General features: G+C 43.7%; 1 protein-coding gene across 1 annotated transcript in view; it reads right to left on the bottom strand.

Moving 5' to 3' along the window:
* sema5a (sema domain, seven thrombospondin repeats (type 1 and type 1-like), transmembrane domain (TM) and short cytoplasmic domain, (semaphorin) 5A) overlaps positions 1 to 25,331 on the bottom strand; it is a gene marked incomplete in the record, with an annotated part of 225,206 nt that overhangs the window by 67,865 nt on the left and 132,010 nt on the right. The window contains 5 exon segments of the mRNA XM_055881523.1: positions 1,615 to 1,758; positions 2,024 to 2,205; positions 17,177 to 17,294; positions 19,094 to 19,301; positions 23,636 to 23,840. Of these exon segments, the coding sequence (XP_055737498.1) occupies positions 1,615 to 1,758; positions 2,024 to 2,205; positions 17,177 to 17,294; positions 19,094 to 19,301; positions 23,636 to 23,840 (857 nt within the window).

The raw sequence follows: 25,331 nt of genomic DNA, 5'->3' as shown, positions 1-25,331 counted from the left end.
GGCTTCTCTGTCACACCTCAGCTTTCTCAGCTCTTCATTCAGTGCCATGTGTGCCTCTAAGTTCTCTCACCTCAGTCCGTAGAGCAGCCAGCTCTCTCAGACTCTTGACATAGGGCTAGTGTGCCTTTGTAGCACTGTGCCATGCCAGGGGATGGTCTGTGTGGAAAATTAAGTTGCTTACGTCCCCCTCTTTGTAGCAGTCAGCAAATAGTGTCCTGGATTGTCCTTGAAGAGCTTTTTTGTACTTATTCCTTGCAGTGTATTTTTAATATCCCCGGGGTACTGTATTCTAATAACCTCTGGACAGGGATAAGACATGGGGGCTTCAAAGGCCTCTACATTTGGGTGGGTGGGGGAGCTGGGGAACTCTCCTGCCATTGTTAGGCTCAAGAGTTTTCACTCCTCTCACTTCACACTTCAGTGATAATTGATCAGTTCAGTTTCTTTCCTAGCAGCTTGGTACTTTGTAGCATTATTTATTAAGCTTTACATAACACAATTCCCTCGAGATTATTGTCTTTTACTTTTAGCCTTCAGAAGTAGGTTCAGACTGAACTTTACTCACTCAGTGTTGTTGCAGATGGTATTTCCAGGTTCCGCTGTGTTTCCTCTGCAGGTTTTGGTTTGTTAGAAGTTTTTTTCTTGATAGTCCTTGGTAGGAATAGTCCATTCAGGTCATTTTGTCTTAAATCAAGTTTTCGGTGTGGAATTGTGATTTGGATTGAAGGTGCTGAGGTTAGTATCCTGTATTAGTCCTTGCGAAAAAAATTGAAGTTTATCTACATTCATCCAACTCTAATTCTATATTTTTTCAGGAGACCTCAGGAGCTCATGCTCTCGGTGTGTGTGTGTCTCTCTCTCTCTATCTATCCCCCTCCCTCTTTCCCCCCCTTCAGAGGTGGTCAATGAAATTAGCAGCATGATGTCTGGGTAGCTAAAAGAACCTGGAGTCTCATATAAAGAATGCCCAAGTCCCCCATGCTTCATTATGATGAAATGGACCATGTAAAAATGACATATAGAGGAACAAAGTACCCAGACACTAAGGAATCTGTCTGAAGTTATTCTCATATTATTATTTACTTTGTTGTAAAGTTTCAGGTAAAGAAGTTTCACTTCAAACAACCTGTAGACGTGTTGACCTTCTCTACCTGCACTGTTTCATGTTCTCTCGCTTTTATTTTTCTTCTCTCACTTTCTTTCTCTGCAAATCCCATATTTCAGAGGGCCACATCGGTTGCTTAGAAACCTTCAAAACATATTTTTTGGAGGTGATTATTCCAGACCAAAGCAGAGGATCCAGAGCTTCAGAAGGAATGCAGCTTCCCTCGTCTGTTTGGAACTCAGATAATTACCAGGCTCAGAAACATCCCTCTCTCTCTTAATTGGCTGTCAGAGTCGGACAGAAGTGATTATGACAACAGCGAGTAATTTCTTCCAGCCATACATTTTACATTAGAATGTATGACTGGCTAGATGAAGAACTCAAGACTTCTGTGACACTCACACCAGCAAGGGGACTGTGTGAGGTGATCTTTTGTGGATTTACTGTTGAGTGTAAGTTGCTATGTGCGTAGGTACATGTGTATGAATTTATGTGTGTGAGTCCTGTACCTCTCCTCTCGGTTCTGCCCCACACACACTCGTCCTCCGTGGCGTGGAGTGGGGTTGCTGCAGGACCTCTGGCGGACCTGGAAGCCAATGCCACAGCTGGTACTGCAGGGAGCCCACAGAGTCCAGGGGGTCCACGCTCCATTCCTATAGAGAAACACAGACCACAGGGTTACACACACAACGAGAGAGGCGGTGGAGAAAGATAGAATGCTTGCTATTGGGAAAATGTTTCTGTTGTCGAATGAAATATATACTCTATTTCATGTATTATCCATAACATGAACTGAAAGCTTGTGGTGTCTTTGTGAGAAAAGGGCAGATTGACAAATACAAATGAAAAGACAGACAGACAGACAGACAGACAGACAGACAGACAGACAGACAGACAGACAGACAGACAGACATATACCTGGAGCAGTTGGCCACCTCCACGTTGAGTCCATGACAGGACTGACCCCCACACTGGGGTGTGGGGTTATCACACGCCCTGGTCCGACACAGACAGGACCCAGCACTGCCCCCATCAGTATTGCTACAGGCCCCCCAGCCTGACCAGGACCCAAACCCTCCATCCACCGTCACATTACGCACCTGGGGAAAATACAGAGAGGAGGAAGAAAATACTTAGAACTATGTTGGAGGTAAATAGAAAAGAACGAAGGATAGAGGGGGAGAGAGATGGAGAGAGATGGAATACAGGGAGGGAGTTGGAATAGGGGGGAGAAAGTTGAGGCGGAAGGAGAGGAGGGAGAGATAACTATACACAAACAGGAAGTTTGACTAAACCATATACTCATGTACGGTATATCCACAAGGGTAATAAATAATAATGTAGTCACTACAGATATGTAGATATGGACACTCTGAGATCCAAATAACGAGATATATAAATAAAAAGATAGTATGATTTTTTTTAAAGTATAATCCACAAGGGACAAAACACGTACTTTAGCTGGGAAATGGATGATGAATGATGAGAGAGAGAAATAAATATTCACATACACACACATAGTTACTCATATACAAATGTCCATTTGTATAAACCAGAAAACAGTGCAGAATTTCGATAGCAATGTATTACAAATGACGGCCCGGCCGTACGGGCTAACTGGAAAGAAATGGTGTGACATTCAAAACCACAGGTGATATGAGCCATGTAATGGTTACATTTCCGGCTAATTTAAAAAATGCTAAGAGCATTTTAACAACAGGAGAGAGAAGGCTTGATGTGTCACTGCTTTGGCGGGAACTGAAATAGCGTCTGCCCTTCTCTTATTGCTAACTGAACCCAGTCGACGGTCTAAATTGGAAGACATCTCAATGAGAGAAACATACTCTCGTGAATGGAAAGAGATAATACAGAGAGAGAGGGGGAGCAGAGAGAGAGAGAGCAGAGAGAGGAAGAAGGGGAGAGAGAGAGAGAGAGCGCGAGAGAGAGAGAGAGAGAGAGAGAGAGAGAGAAAGGGAGAGAGAGAGACTTGACTTTTTGTCTTTCTTTAATGATACATCCTCATTTCATTAAAACCTCACCACCCCCACCCACCTTTAAAAAACAAATATGCCTTGTGCTGTATACTCACCTTGCCCTCTACCCCACGACACAAAACAACATCATACATCTCAATAACCAAAACCTAACTACTTCTACAATCGTATATCCAACCCATCTTCCCCAGCGAAACACACCATATCTCCTTAAACACTTTTTATCATTTTATAGAACTCAAATTCCACCCTAAGGCACACAGAGACCATCCCATTAAATACTAGTAAGGGTCTGTTATCCCCCCACCTTTGACCCTGTTTCTCCTTGTTAGCCAAATAGCCAACTTTGCCTGAGCAAACAGAAAATTCAACAACACATATTAGGCCTTTTCCTTATTCGGGTACCTGGGCCCCATTATAAACATCCCGACAGTAAACTCCACCCCCAACCTCTCACACAGACATTACAACAGAGACATTAATGGCATTAACCTGAACACACAGAAAACACACGATACAGTTTCACTCATGACACAGAAAGGACACCCCTGTCCGACTCCCGAGTCGACCCGTGCCAACCAGCTACTAGTGGCCAGGCTCCATGTAGAACCCTCCACTGGAGGTCCCCTGACCTCTTTGGTACTGGGGGTTTGTAGAGCGCCCTCCATCTAAAACCCACCATACTCTCTGCCCCACATACCCCCTGCCTCTGATGTGCCTTTACTCCTGTTAGGCTCCTAATGTTCCTCACCTTAATGCAGAGCTTGTAGAAGGCTTTACCTCCCACCTCCTCAGAGGCTCGGAGTGTTAAAATCCAACAAGTCCTCCATCCCCCTTGCCAGTCCCCAGTCTCTGCCGTCACCTGCACTGGCGGAAACATTGGTGGCCCCTCCCCCCTTGGCCGCTCAAACACCCCCCTTAACGGCTCAGTCAGTGCCTCCTGGACCTCCTCCAGGAATCAATTCAATTCAAGGGCTTTATTGGCATGGGAAACATATGTTAACATTGCCAAAGCGAGTGAAATATATAATAAACAAAAGTGAAATAAACAATTAACATTAACAGTAAACATTTCACTCACAGAATATTAAGTCTATATACAGTGTTGTAACAATGTGATAATTAAATAATAATTAATAATTAATTAAATAATTAAAGTACAAAAGGGAAAATAAATACACATAAATATATGTTGTATTTACAATGGTGTTTGTTCTTCACTGGTTGCCCGTTTCTTGTGGAATCAGGTCACAAATATTGCTACTGTGATGGCACACTGTGGTATTTGTTTGTTTTCAAATTCTTTGTGGATCTGTGTAATCTGAGGGAAATATGTGTCTCTAATATGGTCATACATTTGGCAGGAGGTTAGGAAGTGCAGCTCAGTTTCCACCTCATTTTGTGGACAGTGTGCACATAGCCTGTCTCTCTTGAGAGCCAGGTCTGCCTACGGCGGCCTTTCTCAATTGCAAGGCTATAATCACTGAGTCTGTACACAGTCAGATTTCCTTAAGATTGGGTCAGTCACAGTGGTCAGGTATTCTGCCACTGTGTACTCTCTGTTTAGGGCCAAATAGCATTCTAGTTTGCTCTGTTTTTTTCTTTCCAATGTGTCAAGTAATATTTTTGTTTTCTCATGATTAGTTGGGTCTAATTGTGTTGCTGTCCTGGAGCTCTGTGGGGTCTGTTTGTGTTTGCTTAGGGGACTCTTCTCCAGGTTAATTTCTCTGTAAGTGATGGCTTTGTTATGGAAGGTTTGGAAATCGCTTCCTTTTAGGTGGTTGTGGAATTGAAAACGTCTCTTTCTAGATTTTGATAATTAGGGGTTTCGGCCTAAAACTGCTCTGCATGCATTAGTTGGTGTTTTACGTTGTACACAGAGGATATTTTTACAGAATTCTGCATGCAGAGTCTCAATTTGGTATTTGTCCCATTTTGTGAATTCTTGGTTGGTGAGCAGACCTGTGTCTCAGATTGTTCACAGCTTTGTGGAAGTTACCTGTGGCGCTGATGTTTAGGTCGAGGTATGTATTGTTTATTGTGTGCTCTAGGGGAACGGTGTCTAGATGGTATTTGTATTTGTGGTCCTGGCGACTGGACCATTTTTGGAACACCATTATTTTTGTCTTACTGAGATTTACTGTCATGGCACAAGTCTGGCAGAATCTGTGCAGAAGATCTAGGTGCTGCTGTGAGCCCTCCTTGGTTGGGGACAGAAGCACCAGATCATCAGCAAACAGTAGACATTTGACTTCAGATTCTAGTAGGGTGAGGCCGGGTGCTGCAGACTGTTATAGTGCCGTCGCCAATTCGTTGATATATATGTTGAAGAGGGTGGGGCTTAAGCTGCATCCCTGTCTCACCCCACGGCCCTGTGGAAAGTAATGCGTGTGTGTACATGGATTCTATAATGTTGTATGTTTTTCCCCCAACACCACTTTCAATCAATTTGTATAGCAGACCCTCATGCCAAATTGAGTCAAAGGCTTTTTTGAAATCAATAAAGCATGAGAAAACTTTGCCTTTGTTTTGGTTTGTTTGTTTGTCAATTAGGGTGTGCAGGGTGAATACGTGGTCTGGAATATCTACAGCCTAAGAGATGTTAGTCCTTTTTGTTGTGCCAGAACTTCCGGGGTTTTCCACTCCTCCTCCCGGTCACCGAGCTTTAGTAAACCCGCTGCCATCAGTCGCTTCTGCAGGATGGCCGATTGAACCGATCTCAAAAGGATGACTGAATTGTGGAAGATAGGCTCCTCCCACACCGACAGCCAAGGCTCCACACCCCCTTCTCGTGTGGTCCTTAGCAGCTGCCAGGCCCTCAGAACCGCAGAGAAAAAAATCTGAGAGACCTGCTGTACTCAGCCTCTCCAGCCTCATGAGGAGGAGCTGCCAGTCCAACCCTAATCCACCAGCTCTCCTCAGCAGCACGTATGCTGGTTCTCTCCATCCGACCTCAGTATGGTACAGCAGTCTCTGCGACGCCTATAGTTGGAATGCAGCCACCCTGCTCTCCAGTTCCACCAGGCCCTGTCCTCCTCCGTGGAGTGCCAGTGATGGCCTGACCAGAAAAAAATCCACCAGCTTGCATTGCAGATCTTTGATCAGACCGGCAGGGGGGGTTGAGGACAGCCAGTTTATACCACAGGGAGGATGCTACCAGGTTGTTGATTATCAGCACCTTCCCGCTATATGACACTTGGGACAGGAGCCACCTGACCAGTCTTGACACCACTGCCTGTGAAAGCCACTCCCAGTTCTTCTTGACCCACCTCTGTGAGCCCAGGTACACCCCCAAAATGTTAAGCCCTTCACAACCCTCTGCAAACTCCCTGGAAGCAGGGGGGGGGGGGGCTATCTCTCCATGCCCCACATAATAGAGCTTTGCTCTTGCCCCAGTTCACCTTAGCTGACAAAGCTCCCTCGTATACCTTCAGACTAGTCTCTAGTCCCTGCATATCCTGCCCATCCCTGACCATCACAGAAACGTCATCTGCATACGCCGACACTGATATGCCTGTCCAGCACATTCCCTGCAGTCTCCTGCGTAGGAGGCCCAAAAAAGGCTCAATGGCTAGTGTATATAACTGCCCAGATAGAGGGAATCATTGTCTAATGCCCTGTCTCACCCAGAATGACCTACTGAGCCCCACTCCCACCTTGACCATACATGACGCCCCAGCATTCACATCTTCACACAAGCCAAAAACCTTTCCCCAAACTCAAACATCACATTAACCTGTTGAGGATGGGGGCGCTGTTGTCACTATTTATGCTAATCGTGTAATTTTTGAAACGGCTTCCCACAAAATTATTGATCGTACAATATGCATATTATTATTATTATTGGATAGAAAACAGTCTATAGTTTCTATAGGAGTTGAAATTTTGTCTCTAAGTGGAACAGAAGTCATTCTACAGCAATTTCCCTGACATGGAGTCAGATTTCAGAAATTTTGGCCCCTGATCTGGAGTCAGTTAAAAGGCCGCAGTTATTGCTATGAGTATACGGACACTGCTTACGTCTTCCCCTGGATGCCTTTACGTGATGACGATTTGAATGGGGTCGATTGCGCGTTCACAGGCACTACAAATTAAAAAACCCTGTAGCTAGGAACTCTTTTCTTGCTGCATAATGCGCATGGAGGACATCGACCCGCACTTGTTCCAAGCATTAGTGGAGGGAGTAATATTACTCTGGTCATGTTTCTACTCGTTATGGGAGTTAAAAACATCATAAGGTAGTTAATTTAAAGCGTTTTATAGCAATTTATATCCGTTTAGTGCGATTTTGGGACATTTATTTCTGAAACGCTGTGAATTGCTGGGCACGCTTCCAGTTCATCCCGAACGCAGTTGGCATTTCCACATGGCAAGAGGACAGCTTTCCACCAAAAGACGATTAGACCCAAGAAAGGATCCTTTGCCCAAGATACTGATGGAAGAACAGCTCAAAGTAGGACATTTTTATTATGATAAATCGTGTTTCTGTCGAAAAATGTTAGTGGCTTAGGACGCCATGTTTTTTGACGTAGCTTCGCTTGGCGCAAACTGTATTGAAAAGTAAGGATAATTTAAAAAATGTAATTCCGCGATTGTATTAAGAATTAAATTGTCTATCAATCCCTGTCCACCCTTTATTTTTTAGTCACGTTTATGAGTATTTATGTATAAGAGTAGATCACTGTCTAATATGGCGCACGGACATTTTCTCACCAGCTGGGCTACATTTCACATTGTCTAACCATGATTTTGGTGGCTAAATATAAACATTTTCGATCAAACTCTATATGGATTGTGTAATATGATGTTACAGGAGTGTCATCTGAAGAATTCTGAGAAGGTTAGTGAAAAAATTAATATATTTTGGCGATGTTGACGTTATCGCTCACTTTGGCTAGAATCAATGCTGGGCTGCTATGTGCTATGTGCTATGCTAATATAACGATTTATTGTGTTTTCGCTGTAAGACACTTAGAAAATCTGAAATATTGTCTGTGTTCACAGGATCTGTGTCTTTCGATTAGTGTATGCTGTGTATTTTTACGAAATGTTTGATGATTAGTAAGTAGGTAAACACGTTGCTCTATGTGGTTATTCTAGTCCATTTGTGACGGTGGGTGCAATTGTAACCTATGCCATCTACCTGAAATATGCACTTTTTTCTAACAAAACCTATCCCATACCATAAATATGTTATCAGACTGTCATCTGATGAGTTTTTTTGTTGGTTAGGGGCTATAAATATCTTAGTTTAGCCGAATTGGTGATAGCTACTGGTGTTGGTGGACAAATAAAAGATGGTGGATTATGCTAATGTGTTTTTAGGTAATAGATGTACATCTTTACATATTGTGTCTTCCCTGTAAAACATTTTAAAAATCGGACATGTTGGCTGGATTCACAAGATCTGTGTCTTTCATTAGCTGTATTGGACTTTAATGTGTGAAAGTTAAATATTTAAAAAAAATATTTTTTTTGAATTTTGCGGCACTGGTTTTTCAGTGGGGGTGGGGGGGGAGTGCCGCTAGCGGCACCCTCATCCTAGACAGGTTAAACAGATTATCATGGCCCGCTCTATCAAAAGCCTTCTCTTGGTCTAAAGAGACCAGTTCACATTAGAAACTCTTGATAAGTCCAACTTGTCCCTGATTAAGGACAAGTTGTCCGTGATTGAGCGACCCGGTACGCAATAAGTCTGGTCCTTGTGTACTATAGTCTTTATTATTCCCCAGAATTTTTAAATAAAACTCCACTGGGAGTCCTTCGACCCCCAGTGCTCGGCCGGGGGACATCTTGGTTATGGCCTCTGCCAGTTCATGGGACAACAGGGGAATGTCCATTTCATTCATCAGTGCCAGAGAGAGCTTAGGGAGTTCTGCAAACAAAACCTGACCACACATAGGATCACACAATTCTGCCCTATACAACTCAGTGTAAAACTCCACAGTCCGCTCCCGCATCTCCCCCACCACAGGGATCACCCGCTCATCCGACAACCGCAGACAATGCATACCCTTGGCTTCACCGCTCTGTCTTTCCAAACCAAAGAAGAAGGAGCTGGGAGCATGGAGAACCTAGCTCTTACAAGTGCTCCCTTTGCTTTAACCTTGAAAAAACTCCCAATGTCCCTACGTAATTCAGCTAAATTAGCCTGGAGGCCTACATTGCATTGCCCCACCAGCTCTACCTCCACTCCACTGATACTACGCTCGAGTTCCCCCAATACTCTCCTAGCCTCTGAGGATGAGAGAGCTGTATACTGTTGACAGAAAAGCTGAATTTGGACTTTTCCCACATCCCATCATTGACTCAGACTCCTCTCTGTGCTGCCCACAACTTTCCCAAAAAGTCTGGAAACCTGAGAAAAAAACTGGCATCTTGTAAAACATCTTGTAAAAGCTTTACATTAAACTTCTAATAGGATGCCTACAGAGGCCCTGGTTAAATAGACAGCCGAGCTACGGTTATGTGGTGATCCGAAAAACCCACCGGGAGAATGGTAGTGCCCAACAGCCTATTGCTCTGATCTAGTCTGGCTACTTTCACCCTAGTCCCAAAGACCTTCACCCATGTATACTGTCTTGTGTTGGGATGTCTAGATCTCCAAACATCCACCAGGTCAAACTGCTTAATGATGTTGCTTAACACCCCCACAAAGGTATCCTACCATACCTTTGTCTGTACATTATACCTTGAAGCTATTTTATTGCCCCCAGAAACCTTCTTTTACACTCTGTTCCGGACGTTCTAGACGACCAATTCTCATAGCTTTTAGCCGTACCCTTATCCTACTCCTCCTCTGTTCCTCTGGTGATGTAGAGGTGAATCCAGGCCCTGCAGTGCCTAGCTCCACTCCTATTCCCCAGGCGCTCTCTTTTGATGACTTCTGTAATCGTAATAGCCTTGGTTTCATGCATGTTAACATTAGAAGCCTCCTCCCTAAGTTTGTTTTATTCACTGCTTTAGCATACACTGCCAACCCGGATGTTCTAGCCGTGTCTGAATTCTGGCTTAGGAAGACCACCAAAAATTCTGAAATCTCCATTCCTAACTACAACATTTTCAGACAAGATAGAACGGCCAAGGGGAGCGGTGTTGCAATCTACTGCAAAGGTAGCCTGCAGAGTTCTGTCCTACTATCCAGGTCTGTACCCATGCAATTTGAACTTCTACTTTTAAAAATCCACCTCTCTAAAAACAAGTCGCTCACCGTTGCCACCTGTTATTGACCACCCTCTGTCCCCAGCTGTGCTCTGGATACCATATGTGAACTGATTGCCCCCCATCTATCTTCAGAGCTCGTGCTGCTAGGCGACCTAGACTGGAACATGCTTAACACCCCAGCCATCCTACAATCTATCCTACAATCTAAGCCCTCAATCTCACACAAATTATCAATGAACCTACCAGGTACCACCCCAAAGCCGTAAACACGGTCACCATCATAGATATCATCCTTACCAACTTGCCCTCTAAATACACCTCTGCTGTTTTCAACCAAGATCTCAGCGATCACTGCCTCATTGCCTGCATCCGTAATGGGTCAGAGGTCAAACGACCTCCACTCATCACAGTCAAACGCTCCCTGAAACACTTCAGCGAGCAGGCCTTTCTAATCGACCTGGCCGGGGTATCCTGGAAGGATATTGAGCCCATCCCGTCAGTAAAGGATGCCTGGTTATTTTTTTTAAATGCCTTCCTCACCATCTTAAATAAGCATGCCCCATTCAAGACATTTAGAACCAGGAACAGATATAGCCCTTGGTTCTCTCCTGACCTGACTGCCCTTAACCAACACAAAAACATCCTATGGCGTTCTGCATTAGCATCGAACAGCCCCCGTGATATGCAACTTTTCAGGGAAGCTAGAAACCAATATACACAGGCAGTTAGAAATGCCAAGGCTAGCTCTTTCAAGCAGAAATTTGCTTCCTGCAACACAAACTCAAAAAAGTTCTGGGACACTGTAAAGTCCATGGAGAATAAGAACACCTCCTCCCAGCTGCCAACTGCACTGAGGACAGGAAACACTGTCACCACCGATAAATCCACTATAATTGAGAATTTCAAAAAGCATTTTTCTACGGCTGGCCATGCTTTCCACCTGGCTAACCCTACCCTGGTCAACAGCACTGTACCCCCCACAGCAACTCGCTCAAGCCTTCCCCATTTCTCCTTCTCCCAAATCCAGTCAGCTGATGTTCTGAAAGAGCTGCAAAATCTGGACCCCTACAAATCAGCTGGGCAAGACAATCTGGACCCTTTCTTTCTAAAATTATCTGCCGAAATTGTTGCAACCCCTATTACTAGCCTGTTCAACCTCTCTTTCGTGTCATCTGAGATTCCCAAAGATTGGAAAGCAACTGCAGTCATTCCCCTCTTCAAAGGGGGGACACTCTTGACCCAAACTGCTACAGACCTATATCTATCCTACCCTGCCTTTCTAAGGTCTTCGAAAGCCAAGTCAACAAACAGATTACCGACCATTTCGAATCCCACCATACCTTCTCCACTATGCAATCTGGTTTCAGAGCTGGTCATGGGTGCACCTCAGCCACGCTCATGGTCCCAAACGATATCCTAACCGCCATCGATAAGAAACAATACTGTGCAGCCGTATTCATTGACCTGGCCAAGGCTTTCGACTCTGTCAATCACCACATCCTCATCGGCAGACTCGATAGCCTTGGTTTCTCAAATGATTGCCTCGCCTGGTTCACCAACTACTTCTATGATGGAGTTCAGTGTGTCAAATCGGAGGGCCTGTTGTCCGGGCCTCTGGCAGTCTCTATGGGGGTGCCACAGGGTTCAATTCTTGGACCGACTCTCTTCTCTGTATACATCAATGATGTCGCTCTTGCTGCTGGTGAGTCTCTGATCCACCTCTACGCAGACGACACCATTCTGTATACTTCCGGCCCTTCTTTGGACACTGTGTTAACAACCCTCCAGACGAGCGTCAATGCCATACAACTCTCCTTCCATGGCCTCCAATTGCTCTTAAATATAAGGAAAACTAAATGCATGCTCTTCAACCAATCGCTGCCTGCACCTGCCCGCCCGTCCAACAATACTACTCTGGACGGTTCTGATTTAGAATATGTGGACAACTACAAATACCTAGGTGTCTGGTTAGACTGTAAACTCTCCTTCCAGACTCACATCAAACATCTCCAATCCAAAGTTACATCTAGAATTGGCTTCCTTTTTCGCAACAAAGCATCCTTCACTCATGCTGCCAAACATACCCTTGTAAAACTGACCATCTTACCGATCCTCGACTTCGGCGTTGTCATTTACAAAATAGCCTCCAATACTCTACTCAATAAATTGGATGCAGTCTATCACAGTGCCATCCGTTTTGTCACCAAAGCCCCATATACTACCCACCACTGCGACCTGTACGCTCTCGTTGGCTGGCCCTCGCTTCATACTCGTCGCCAAACCCACTGGCTTCAGGTCATCTACAAGACCCTGCTAGGTAAAGTTCCCTCTATCTCAGCTCGCTGGTCACCATAGCAGCACCCACCTGTACCACGCACTCCAGCAGGTATATCTCTCTGGTCACCCCCAAAACCAATTCTTCCTTTGGCCGCCTCTCCTTCCAGTTCTCTGCTGCCAATGACTGGAATGAACTACAAAAATCTCTGAAACTGGAAACACTTATCTCCCTCACTAGCTTTAAGCACTAGCTGTCAGGGCAGCTCACAGAATACTGCACCTGTACATAGCCCATCTATAATTTAGCCCAAACAACTACCTCTCCCCCTACTACATTCTTCCACTGCAAATCTACCATTCCAGTGTTTTACTTGCTATATTCAATTTACTTCGCCACCATGGCCTTTTTTTGCCTTTACCTCCCTTATCTCACCTCATTTACTCACATTGTATAGACTTATTTTTCTACTGTATTATTGACTGTATGTTTGTTTTACTCCATGTGTAACTCTGTGTTGTTGTATGTGTCGAACTGCTTTGCTTTATCTTGGCCAGGTCGCAATTGTAAATGAGAACTTGTTCTCAACTTGCCTACCTGGTAAATAAATAAATAAATATAACAGGGGGGGGGGGGGGGGGGGGGGGGGGCAACTCCAGTCCTCGAGGGCCTGATTGGTGTTACACTTTTTCTCCCTCCCTAGCAAACACAGCTGATTAATCAAATTGCATTCTAAACTGAAGACCATGATTAGGTCATTATTGGAGTCAGGTGTGTTAGCTGGGGCTGGGGCAAAACTGTGACACCAATCAAGCCCTCGAGGACTGAAATTGCCCACCCCTGATCTATAGCATGACTAGGCCCAGCCTCTGCTGCCTGCGTCTCATGGCACCTGCACGTTGACCTCGATTTCCCCCACTGGTGGGTGTACCCTCACCTTGTCTATGGCCTTTATGTGGGCACTTAACGCTCTTATGTCCCAAATCCCCACACTCAAAGCACCGTAGACTATCTGTGCTGGCCAACCCCGCGTAGAGCCCCTCCCCATGCCTCACTTTAAAATGCACATTTAAATGTTGCTCATTGTTATTCAGAAACAGGAACACTTTCCTCTGGAACGAAACAACATGCTTAACGGCATCTTCTGAAAACCTGCCGACAGTACACAAAAAATTCTAGCAAACTTACCAAACCGACTCAACTCTTTCCGTATCTGATCATCCGTAATAAACTGAGGCAGATTCGCAACTACCACCCTAGTTGAAGGAGGCGAAAGAGGAGAAATCAGCAGCAACACATCTCTTACAAATATTCCACTAGCAATCAGCATACCCAACAAATGTACTCTTTTCATGAACACAACCACCTCTTTGTTCATTCTGGATGCGGAATAGATTCAGCTCCTACCTTTTCGCCGACCGTGAGCAGATCCTCCATCTTAACTCCAACCTCAGGAACACACCTGGATCCATGCTGTAACAACAGTGTTTCTTCCGAGCTAGGCTGCGAAGCAATCGCGCACACCACACCGTTCAAAACCCCAGGAAACTGTCCTCTTCCTCCCTAACTTAAAACAAACAAACAATGGGTACGGCTAAACTAACAGTGCGTTAACCCTCCACCATAGAAAATAAAAATGTAAAGAAAAGACCAAGGAAAGAATCAAGAAAATGTCTACTGTTTGCTGATGATCTAGTGCTTCTGTCCCCAACAAAGGAGGGCCTACAGCAGCACCTAGATCTTCTGGACAGATTATGTAAGACAAAAATAATGGTGTTCCAAAAAAGGTCCAATTGCCAGGACCACGAATACAAATTCCATCTAGACACTGTTGCTCTAGAGCATAAAAAAAACTATACATACCTCAACCTAAAAACCATAGGTAACTTCCACAAAGCTGTGAACGATTTGAGAGACAATGCAAGAAGGGCCTTCTATGCCATAAAAAGCAACATAAAATTCTACATACCAATTTGGATCTGGCTAAAAATACTTGAATCAGTAATAGAATCCATTGTCCTTTATGGTTGTGAGGTCTGGGGTCCACTCACCAACCAATAATTCACAAAATGGGACAAACACCAAATTGAGAGAAAGTATGCAGAATTCTGCAAAAATATCCTCTGTGTACAACGTAAAACACCAACTAATGCATGCAGAGCAGAATTAGGCCGATACCCGCTAATTATCAAAATCCAGAAAGAGACGTTAAATTCTTCAACCACCTTAAAGGAAGCGATTCCCAAACCTTCTATAACAAAGCCATTACCTACAGAGAAATTAACCTGGAGAAGAGCCCCTTAAGCAAGCTGGTCCTGGGGCTCAAGCTGGTCCTGGGGCTCAACCAAATCATTCGAAAATAAAAAAGATAATTACTTGACACATTGGAAAGAATTTACGGGGAAAAAACAGAGCAAACTAGAATGCTATTTGGCCCTAGACAGAGAGTACACAGTGGCAGAATACCTGACCACCGTGACTGACCCAAAATGAAGGAAATATTTGAAAGGTACAAACTCAGTGAGCATAGCCTTGCACAAGAAACGGGCAACCAGTGAAGAACAAACACCATTCTAAATACAACCTATATTTATGTTTATTTATTTTCCCTTTTGTACTTTAACTATTTGAACATCATTATAACACTGTACACAGTCATAATATGACATTTGAAATGTCTTTATTCTTTTGGAACTTTTGTGAGTGTAAATTTCACTGTTCATTTTTTATTGTTTATTTTACTTTATTTATTATCTATTTCACTTGCTTTGGCAATGTAAACTAATGTTTCCCATGCCAATAAATCCCTTAAATTGAAATCGAATGAAGAAAGGGAGAGAGAGAGAGCTATATTGAATCTCTATTAGAAGATATTAACATCCTCTTTTACTGTAAGACTGATAAAGAAGTGTGTAATCTGCTAATGAAATTAAAGGTTAGAATAGAGGGATGGACAAAATAGTGATATTTAGCTGCCGTGGCAAGGGGAGCTAGATAAAACAATTGTTTATGAAAAAAAGTGTTTGTATTTAATATACACTTGGGAACATCACATCAATAATAATTTATAATTTCACGGCCTCAGTGTAATTGTATCAGCAGACATTTCTATTGTTTCTCACTTATAAGATGAAGTGCATTGTTTTATTCTTGGGTTTGACATGTGCTGTAGAGGGGGAAGGAACAGAATGGTTCCATTCCATTTCAGTTTGCGTTAGTTAAAAGCACAAGGCGAATAGAATGCTTCCATTCTATTTCAGTTCCATTTGTACTTTTAATGCCTAAAAGACACATTCGGTGAACATGGTGACTAAGATTTATTTTACTTCACCAAAAACACACCTCTTTCTATATTGTTTATTTCCACAGGGAGTCCAGTCCCAAACACCAGATGGTTTTGTGAATAGGTTGGTAAAGCTGTCTCCTTTCTACCAACTCACTGTGGTACACATTACACCTTGGAACAAGATCCTATCCAAATCTTAACCACAAAAACATGTCAAATATGACTTCATCCCTCCTCTAAGTTCTCGGAAAGTTCAGTTCCATTTTAAAGAAACCATGTTAATCACAAAAGCTGATTAGAGTAATGTATGGGAAATAAATCTACGCAGCTTCACAAAAGCGTCATTGACTTTGCAGTCATTTTGTCCCCAATATTCCAGTCCTGTCCAACAGTTACGTGCATTTGGACTGCTAGTTGTCAGTCTGCTTTAATAGCCATGGAAGTCCTACAATAATAACCAAATGGATCACAGTTTGTCTGGGCAACACAGGACTCCATTGTTCCGCTGGCTAGCAGGTCATTATTGGAACAGAATTTTTTCTCATTTTCAAATACTGGCTATATAAAGGTTACATAAGCAAATACACGCTCCCTTCTTGTCTTTGGCAGTTGTGTCTGAGCAATTAAAAGGCGCTAAGAATAGCCAGAGCACAGGCGACGACACCTGCAATAGTGTCTCTGTTTACACTGTCTTTTAGTTGACTATTATGTAATCAGAAGGAGACAGCCAGTGCTCTCTGATCAGTAGAGAGTGCTCCTTAGGTCTGTCGGTGAACTTGAAAGATTCTGGATAAGTAATGCTTTGGTGTGTGTGTGTGTGTGTGTGTGTGTGTGTGTGTGTGCGTGTGTGTGTGTGTGTGTGTGTGTGTGTGTGTGTGTGTGTGTGTGTGTGTGTTCGCCAACAAATGCAGTGGGCTGTCTAGTAGTGCCAAATAACCTGTTGAACATGAAACCACATACAAGACTAGACCAGCACTCAACACTGCCAATGGTCACCGCCCAAGAATAGATGTCTGTCAGATACACGTCAATTACCGTTTCATTAAGCGGGGTCGCCGTGAAATCAATCCCCCGGAATTGGGAGTGGACAGAATGAATGGGGCGAACTGTTGCGAATTAGCTAATGATCGCAAAGACAGGGGAGATTGATTGAGGCTTTGCTGGGGAGAGAATGCATTTCTCTTTGTGTGTGTGTGTGTGTGTGTGTGTGTGTGTGTGTGTGTGTGTGTGTGTGTGTGTGTGTGTGTGTGTGTGTGTGTGTGTGTGTGTGTGTGTGTGTGTGTGTGTGTGTGTGTGTGTGTGTGTGTGTGTGCGTGCGTGCGTGTATGGTACAGTGCATTTTGGGTACTCACAGGGCACTTAGTGATGCTCTGTTCCCATTGGCTCATGCTGACGCTCTCCTCCAGTGTGGTGCACTTCCTCAACACCAGGTCCCAGCCACAATACGGGTCCCTCGCCCCCACACACGCCCTGACAGAGAGGAGACATATTGACTGATTAATTGATTCATATATTAATTAGTGAGAGAAAAGGTGAGAGGGTGTGAAAAGGTTATTCCTCAGTCATGTTCTGATCTGTAAAATTTTAGGAATAAGCAAGACTATCACAAACTATTATCACAGTACAGATTTGTCATGGGACCAGTCTAATACCAGCTCAACCAGCTTCTGGCTTTTCCAGGTCTCTGTTTAGGAGGCGTAGAGGTTTCCAGCACAATACAGTACCTGATGTCTCCTCTTCTGTCATGCAAATAAGAGAGCCGTGTCACAACCTACACTCATCTCTGAGACACAGACAGATGGTATTAGCTATAGTAATAGTCTGTCGAATATAATAGTGATAGATTGTGTACTGACACACACTCGCACGTCTGTCAGAAGAGAAAAAATAACAGTTTATAATCTACTCAGGTGTTACTGACCCAGGTGTTACCCTCCATCTCTAAATCTAAACCAGAGAAAAACTTATGTCTTTGTGAGATGAAAATTGCAGATTGGTTTTCACCTATTTGCTGTGGTTTCTCCAAATCTCTTCATTGGAGTCTGTCTTTGTAAATCATGCATTGCGTCAGAAATGGCACCCTGTTCATATAGTGGCACCCTATTCAGTATTTAGTGCACTACTTTTGATAGGGCTCTGGTCAAAAATAGTGCACTAAATAGGGAATAGGGTGCCATTTAATACACAGTAAGTCTTTGTGAATCATGTGTCTACTGTTATCCTTGGCACTGTGTTCATATCCAGGCCTCTGCTCTGAACGATCTGGTACCTCTGTCAGAAACTCAATATGTCTCATTAACATACTCCCACTACAATAGCCACAGCAGCTGAGGGGACAAGAAGGCCGAGCAACACTATATTATATTGGCATCATGCCAGGCCCACTATAATTGGATTAATTAACAAGTAATTAGCTTGTAACAACTATGAAACTACATGCAGTTGTGGAGAAGTAGTGTATGTGTGTGGGTCTGTGGGTGGGTCTGTGTCTGAAACCTAATCTCTGGTGGACAGATTCTCATGGACAGATGAAACGTTGAGAATCTGTCAAGGCACACGTATAATTATGTGATTACGAGCAGCAGTAGTTTCTGGTTTTGGGTTTTTGTGATTGATTATTTGGACAAATCAGGATTGGGCAAAGGTGGTGCTTAAGCTGGTGCGGTGTTATTGAAGCCCGTGATGAACGGTTTCCACTAGATTCCACAGCAACACAGTCAAAATTGGCTATATTGTAAAAATTCATCAACACAATAATGCGCTTTTTGACCATGATTAACACAGGTGAAATTAGTGGAAGGGTTTGGCTGAGAGTGTCCATTTCCACGGGAGGACACCTCGCCTCCTTCCTTAATCACAATTGTTAACGGCATACACCCCAGAAGCAAAACAGGAAATTACAAACCTTGGTAAAATAATTTTACTTCTGGGTTACCAAGATCTGTAACCTGAAGACTTGTTTTAGCTCCATAAAATAATGTCTAGACTTTAGCTCAGTTGGCTAACATATTCTTGTTCACCTGGATTGCACAGCTTTGATACCTAGGAGGTTGTGTGTGTGTGTGTGTGTGTGTGTGTGTGTGTGTGTGTGTGTGTGTGTGTGTGTGTGTGTGTGTGTGTGTGTGTGTGTGTGTGTGTGTGTGTGTGTGTGTGTGTGTGTGTGTGTGTGTGTGTGTGTGTGTGTGTGTGTGTGTGTGTGTGTGTGTGTGCGTGCGTGCGTGCGCGTGCGCGTGTGTGTGCATGCGTACACGTCTGTGTGTACTACTCACTCTCTGGTCTTGTGGAAGTTGCATCTCATCAGTGGTATCTTGATGACCTGGTCCCTGACCCCGACGTACAGCTCACTGCTGCTGTGAAGGATCAGGAGGCTTCTGATTGGTTGTCTCCTCCTGGGCGGGAACAACTCAATCTCATCCAATAGACAGCTGCCCATGGACTGGTTCAGAGGAGACAGGACCTTACGGATGGTTCCATAATCTGGAGAGGAGAGAGTAGGAGAAGGAGGTAGATAAAAAAAGAGGGAACATTTCTGTCTGATATGTATTAAACAGTATTCTTCTTTTTCAAAGGGAGTGGATGAGGGAGAGGAAGTCACCATTGACTCTATATTTGGCAATGTTGCAACATCCCCAATCAACTACAATAGCTTACTCCCTCTGGAAAAGTACACTACATGACCAAAAGTATGTGGAAACCTGCTCGTCAAACATCTCATTCCAAAATCATGGGCATTAATATGGAGTTGGTCCTTCTTTAACTGCTATAACAGCCTCCACTCTTCTGGGAAGGCATTCCACTCCATGTTGGAACATTGCTGCATGGACTTGCTTCCATTTAGCCACAAGAGCATTAGTGAGGTCGGGCACTGATGTTGGGCATTTAGGCCTGGCTCGCAGTCGGCATTCCAATTTATCCAAAAGGTGTTTGGTGGGGGTGAGGTCAGGGCTTTTTGCAGGCCAGTCAAGCTCTTCCACACTGATCTCAACAAACCATTTCTGTGTGGACCTCACTTTGTGCATGGGGGCATTGTCATGCTGAAATAGGAAAGAGCCTTCCCCAAACTGTTGCCACAAAGTTGGAAGCACATAATCATCCAGAATGTGTGTGCTGTAGTGATTTCCCTTCACTGGAACTAAGGGGCCTAGCTCTAACCATGAAAAACAGCCCCAGACCATAATTCCTCCCCTACCAGACAGGTGGTACTGTGCATTCGGACAGGTAGCGTTCTCCTGGCATCCGCCAAACTCAGATTCGTCCATCGGACTGACAGACGGTAAAGCGTGATTCATCACTCCAGAGAACTAATTTCCACTTCTCCAGAGACCAATGGCGGCGAGCTTTACACCACTCCAGCCGATACTTGGCATTGCGTATGGTGATATTACTCTTGTGTGCGGCTGCTCGGCCATGGAAACCCATTTCATGAAGCTCCCGATGAACAGTTCTTGTGCTGACATTGCTTCCATAGGAAGTTTGGAACTCGGTAGTGAGTGTTGCAACCGAGGACAAAATATTTTTACAGGCTACGCGCTTCAGCACTCAGGGGTCCCATTCTGTGAGCTTGTGTGGCTTATCACTTCGCGGCTGAACCGTTGTTTCTCTTAGAAGTTTCCCCTTCACAATATCAGCACTTACAGTTGACTGGGGCAGCTCTAGCAGGGTTGAAATGAGTCTAACTGACTTGTTGGAAAGGTGGTATCCTATGACGGTGCCATGTTGAAAGTTACTGAGCTGATCAGGCCATTCTACTGCCAATGTTTGTCTATGGAGATTGCATGGCTGTGTACTCAATTTCATACACCTGTCAACAACAGATGTGACTGAAATAGTCAAATTCACTCATTTAAAGTGTTTTTAGACATGCTAAACTGCCATCATAGGAAGTCTTGATTTACAGATTAGGTCAGCATTTATAAGATGACCTCTGTGGTCCAGTACTGTAATGTTTCATACAGATTGCCTCCATTCAATTCCATTTATTCTTGGCAAGAATGGGAACATCCCATGTGATTGCATAAGATACAGAATTTGGAGGCAACTCAAGCAAACATCGTCAATTATACATGTATTCCCTGTGGGGAGGGGAATGTAATTAGATCTAAGAAAGTTGAATTCCTATTCCCTAACACAAAGCTTCAAGGTGATAAAATACAAAAGTACAGTCCTGCCCCGAAGTAGAGTTTTTCACTGCGGCAGCAATGGATGTTTTATAGATCTGTAGGGAAACTGATATCTGAGATACTCAGAAATTGATGACTACACTTGACTAAAAGCTACAAGCAAAGAAATGTTGGTAATAGTTTGGTTCAACATGCTACAATAGTGTTAGCGTCCATGGCTAGATCCTGCCTAAAAACAGTTCGTTTTGTCTAATTTATACAAACAGGAATTAAAGAGGATTTGTGTGGTTTACAAAGCCAAAAGTTGGAAAAACATTGTACTACACTACCTAGTTGTTCGGCCCTCTAGTAAAACAAATCAGGTACCAGAGAATGGTCCCAATCAGAGCAGTGCACTAGAGCGCTAATAGCCAGTGATTAGCTATGTATGCTAGCCGTTGCTAATGGCCCTGGCACTGGTTCAGATGTTTTCATTAAGGTCTGGTTAGCATCCAGAAACTTGTCTGCTCTGTGTGAACCCACCGATCTCATTGCCGCATTGATCACACAGACACACTCACGCAAGTATAAGCACACATCCACACACAATGAGAGTGGAGATACACACACTCACTCATGCACATACAAACACACACAAACACAATGGGAGCAATGTTTTGTCAGCAGGACCATCAGACAGACAGAAATGCCCCAAGGCTAGTGATGCAGAACAGGTGGAGAAGGGATCCAGAAATAACAGGGGCACAGAATGAGACAGAGCATGGCTGTATAATCCAGCAGCGTAAGAGGAGGTTAAGCCTTCCAGTCTGGTTGCTGTGTTACATACTTCCTGTCCTCTGTCTGGTTGCTGTGTTACATACTTCCTGTCCTCTGTCTGGTTGCTGTGTTACATACTTCCTGTCCTCTGTCTGGTTGCTGTGTTACATACTTCCTGTCCTCTGTCTGGTTTCTGTGTTACATCATTCCTGTCCTCTGTCTGGTTGCTGTGTTACATACTTCCTGTCCTCTGTCTGGTTGCTGTGTTACATACTTCCTGTCCTCTGTCTGGTTGCTGTGTTACATCATTCCTGTCCTCTGTCTGGTTGCTGAGTTACATCATTCCCGCCCTCTGTCTGGTTGCTGTGTTACATCATTCCTGTCCTCTGTCTGGTTGCTGTGTTACATCATTCCTGTCCTCTGTCTGGTTGCTGTGTTACATCATTCTCGTCCACTGTCTGGTTGCTGTGTTACATCATTCCTGTCCTCTGTCTGGTTGCTGTGTTACATCATTCCTGTCCTCTGTCTGGTTGCTGTGTTACATACTTCCCGTCCACTGTCTGGTTGCTGTGTTACATCATTCCTGTCCTCTGTCTGGTTGCTGTGTTACATCATTCCTGTCCTCTGTCTGGTTGCTGTGTTACATCATTCCTGTCCTCTGTCTGGTTGCTGTGTTACATCATTCCTGTCCTCTGTCTGGTTGCTGTGTTACATCATTCCTGTCCTCTGTCTGGTTGCTGTGTTACATACTTCCCGTCCACTGTCTGGTTGCTGTGTTACATCATTCCTGTCCTCTGTCTGGTTGCTGTGTTACATACTTCCCGTCCACTGTCTGGTTGCTGTGTTACATCATTCCTGTCCTCTGTCTGGTTGCTGTGTTACATACTTCCCGTCCACTGTCTGGTTGCTGTGTTACATCATTCCTGTCCTCTGTCTGGTTGCTGTGTTACATCATTCCTGTCCTCTGTCTGGTTGCTGTGTTACATCATTCCTGTCCTCTGTCTGGTTGCTGTGTTACATCATTCCTGTCCTCTGTCTGGTTGTTGTGTTACATCATTCCTGTCCTCTGTCTGGTTGCTGTGTTACATCATTCCTGTCCTCTGTCTGGTTGCTGTGTTACATCATTCCTGTCCTCTGTCTGGTTGCTGTGTTACATCATTCCTGTCCTCTGTCTGGTTGCTGTGTTACATAATTCCTGTCCTCTGTCTGGTTGCTGTGTTACATCATTCCTGTCCTCTGTCTGGTTGCTGTGTTACATCATTCCTGTCCACTGTCTGGTTGCTGTGTTACATCATTCCTGTCCTCTGGTTGCTGTGTTACATCATTCCTGTCCTCGGTCTGGTTGCTGTGTTACATCATTCCTGTCCTCTGTCTGGTTGCTGTGTTACATCATTCCTGTCCTCTGTCTGGTTGCTGTGTTACATACTGTACCTGTGTTTTCACATTACCGCCATGCTTCCCCTTGACAGGCGACTGGTTGCAATTTCATGGTGTTTAACATTTCTCAGTGAGGGATTGAGTGTGTGGAAAAGGATGGTGTGTGTGTGTCTGGGGGGGGGGGGGGGGGGGGGGGGTGAGTCTGCTGGATGGGCAAGGTTGTGTGCCTCTGTGTGTGTGTGTGTGTGTGCTGCTGCATATGGAGGACACATGGCAGTTCATTGCGATCCCATTAATGTCAGCTGAATAAAAGCTTTGATGTCTCCTCAGAGCTACACATCTAATGCCATCATTCACCTTCCTGAACCACTCCACCATGTGCAGAGTCAAAGGGCTAGGAATCAGATAGTCACACACACACACACGCGCACACAGACACACACACACACACACACACACACACACACACACACACACACACACACACACACACACACACACACACACACACACACACACACACACACACACACACACACACACACACTTCAATTTTACCTGTGGCCAGGTAGATGATGTGGAACAGCATGTCTTTGCCCTGCACCACGTCCACAGCTACGTGGGAGAAGCGGATATTATCCTCCATAAAGTAAGGGACAGGCTGGACCGGCTGAACCACCTCATTCATCAGCAGGAACTTCTGGGCATCCTGCAGGTTCCTCTCTGTCAGATTCACGTAGGAGCCGTAGTCTATGGTACCACACTCGAGGGAGAAAGAGAGGGACAGAGATCATATATTTGTGCTTCCCATGACTGTGTTTTTGTATTTTAATGCAATATATACAGTACCAGTCAAAATGTTTGGACACACCTACTCATTCCAGGGTTTTTTATTATTTTATTTTTTTAACTATGTTCTACAGTGATAATAGTGAAGACATCAAAACTATGAAATAACATATACTATGGAATCATGTAGTAACCAAAAAAGTGTTAAACAAATCCAAATATATTTTATATTTGAGATTCTACAAAGTAGCCATCCTTTGCCTTGATGACAGCTTACAGATCTGAGGAAGTGACTACTTTTCTGAAACTATTGGATTGGCTGCCTTCAACTAATGGCAGGGCTGTATCTAGAACTGCACGTTGAGATAGAAATAGAATGAATAGAGCACACACAATCTCCTGTACTATTCCAATCTATCTGAGAGTCTTATTGGATCTACACAATACATTTATTTCTGAACATTTTGTAAATGTTTATTCTCCTGAATATCCATTGCCCCAGGTGTACAATCAAATCAAACCAATTAATCAATTATAGTTTGTACAGAAAAGTATAAATAAGTTGTGATACTCAACTACTGACTCTTCCAACATGCCACTGAAAAGTTTGAAAGCTGCAATTAATTGTATGATACCTGAAAATACTGCAGAGTAATTCAAATCCTTTCGCAAACATTGGAAACAGCAAGTTGGATGCTTAGCAAAAACAACTTTGAACCTCTTTGTCCATCTGAGGGTAAATGTTCTTGTTACAAACACAGACTATACCATCTTTAAAGGGATAGTTTACTCAGACTAAAACTAACAGATTTTCCACCTACCTTGGTTGTAGTTGATTCATGAAGGCAGTTTTGGGATATTTAGTTTCCTTTTGACACTCAATAGCCATCATTTGTTACTGTTAGCACTCTCAGTAACGCTTAACATTACACTGTTTTTGTGCCTGTGTAATACAACTGTAATTACGTTTGGGGCAACAATTTATTAGCATGTTGTTACATAATACTTTTGCAATTGCATTTTCATTGCATAGAAATGAGCTGAGAGTTTTTTGTAACTACTGCACACAAGAGGAATAGTGTCTATTCCTTATTCTACTTATGTAATAACTCCATTATTATGCAAGTCCTATGTAACAACAATGTTGCTATTGTAATAATCACAAAGTTACGACACAAGAACTTGATGCCAAGTGTTACTGTACTACATTATGTCTCACTCATTGTGAAAATATATTTTTTTGAAGCTGCAAAAGTGGTCTACTCTAATGTTGAGGTGATTCCATGTCCCTCATATATTTCATTCTAGACTATAAACTATATTAAGATGAATATCTAAGAGCCCCCTAAACCACATGCTTATGATCATATATTTAGACTAATTCAACTAACTGTCGTAGCGTTTTGGCAGCCATCAAAAATATATATTTTTTTGCTTTCTTGCATATATTAAAATACCTTAAAAT

This window comes from Salvelinus fontinalis, chromosome 25 (assembly GCF_029448725.1).
Source record: "Salvelinus fontinalis isolate EN_2023a chromosome 25, ASM2944872v1, whole genome shotgun sequence".
NCBI classification, from domain to species: domain Eukaryota; kingdom Metazoa; phylum Chordata; class Actinopteri; order Salmoniformes; family Salmonidae; genus Salvelinus; species Salvelinus fontinalis.
The sequence above is the reverse complement of the archived record's forward strand: the minus strand, read 5'-3'. Positions and strand labels throughout refer to the sequence as shown.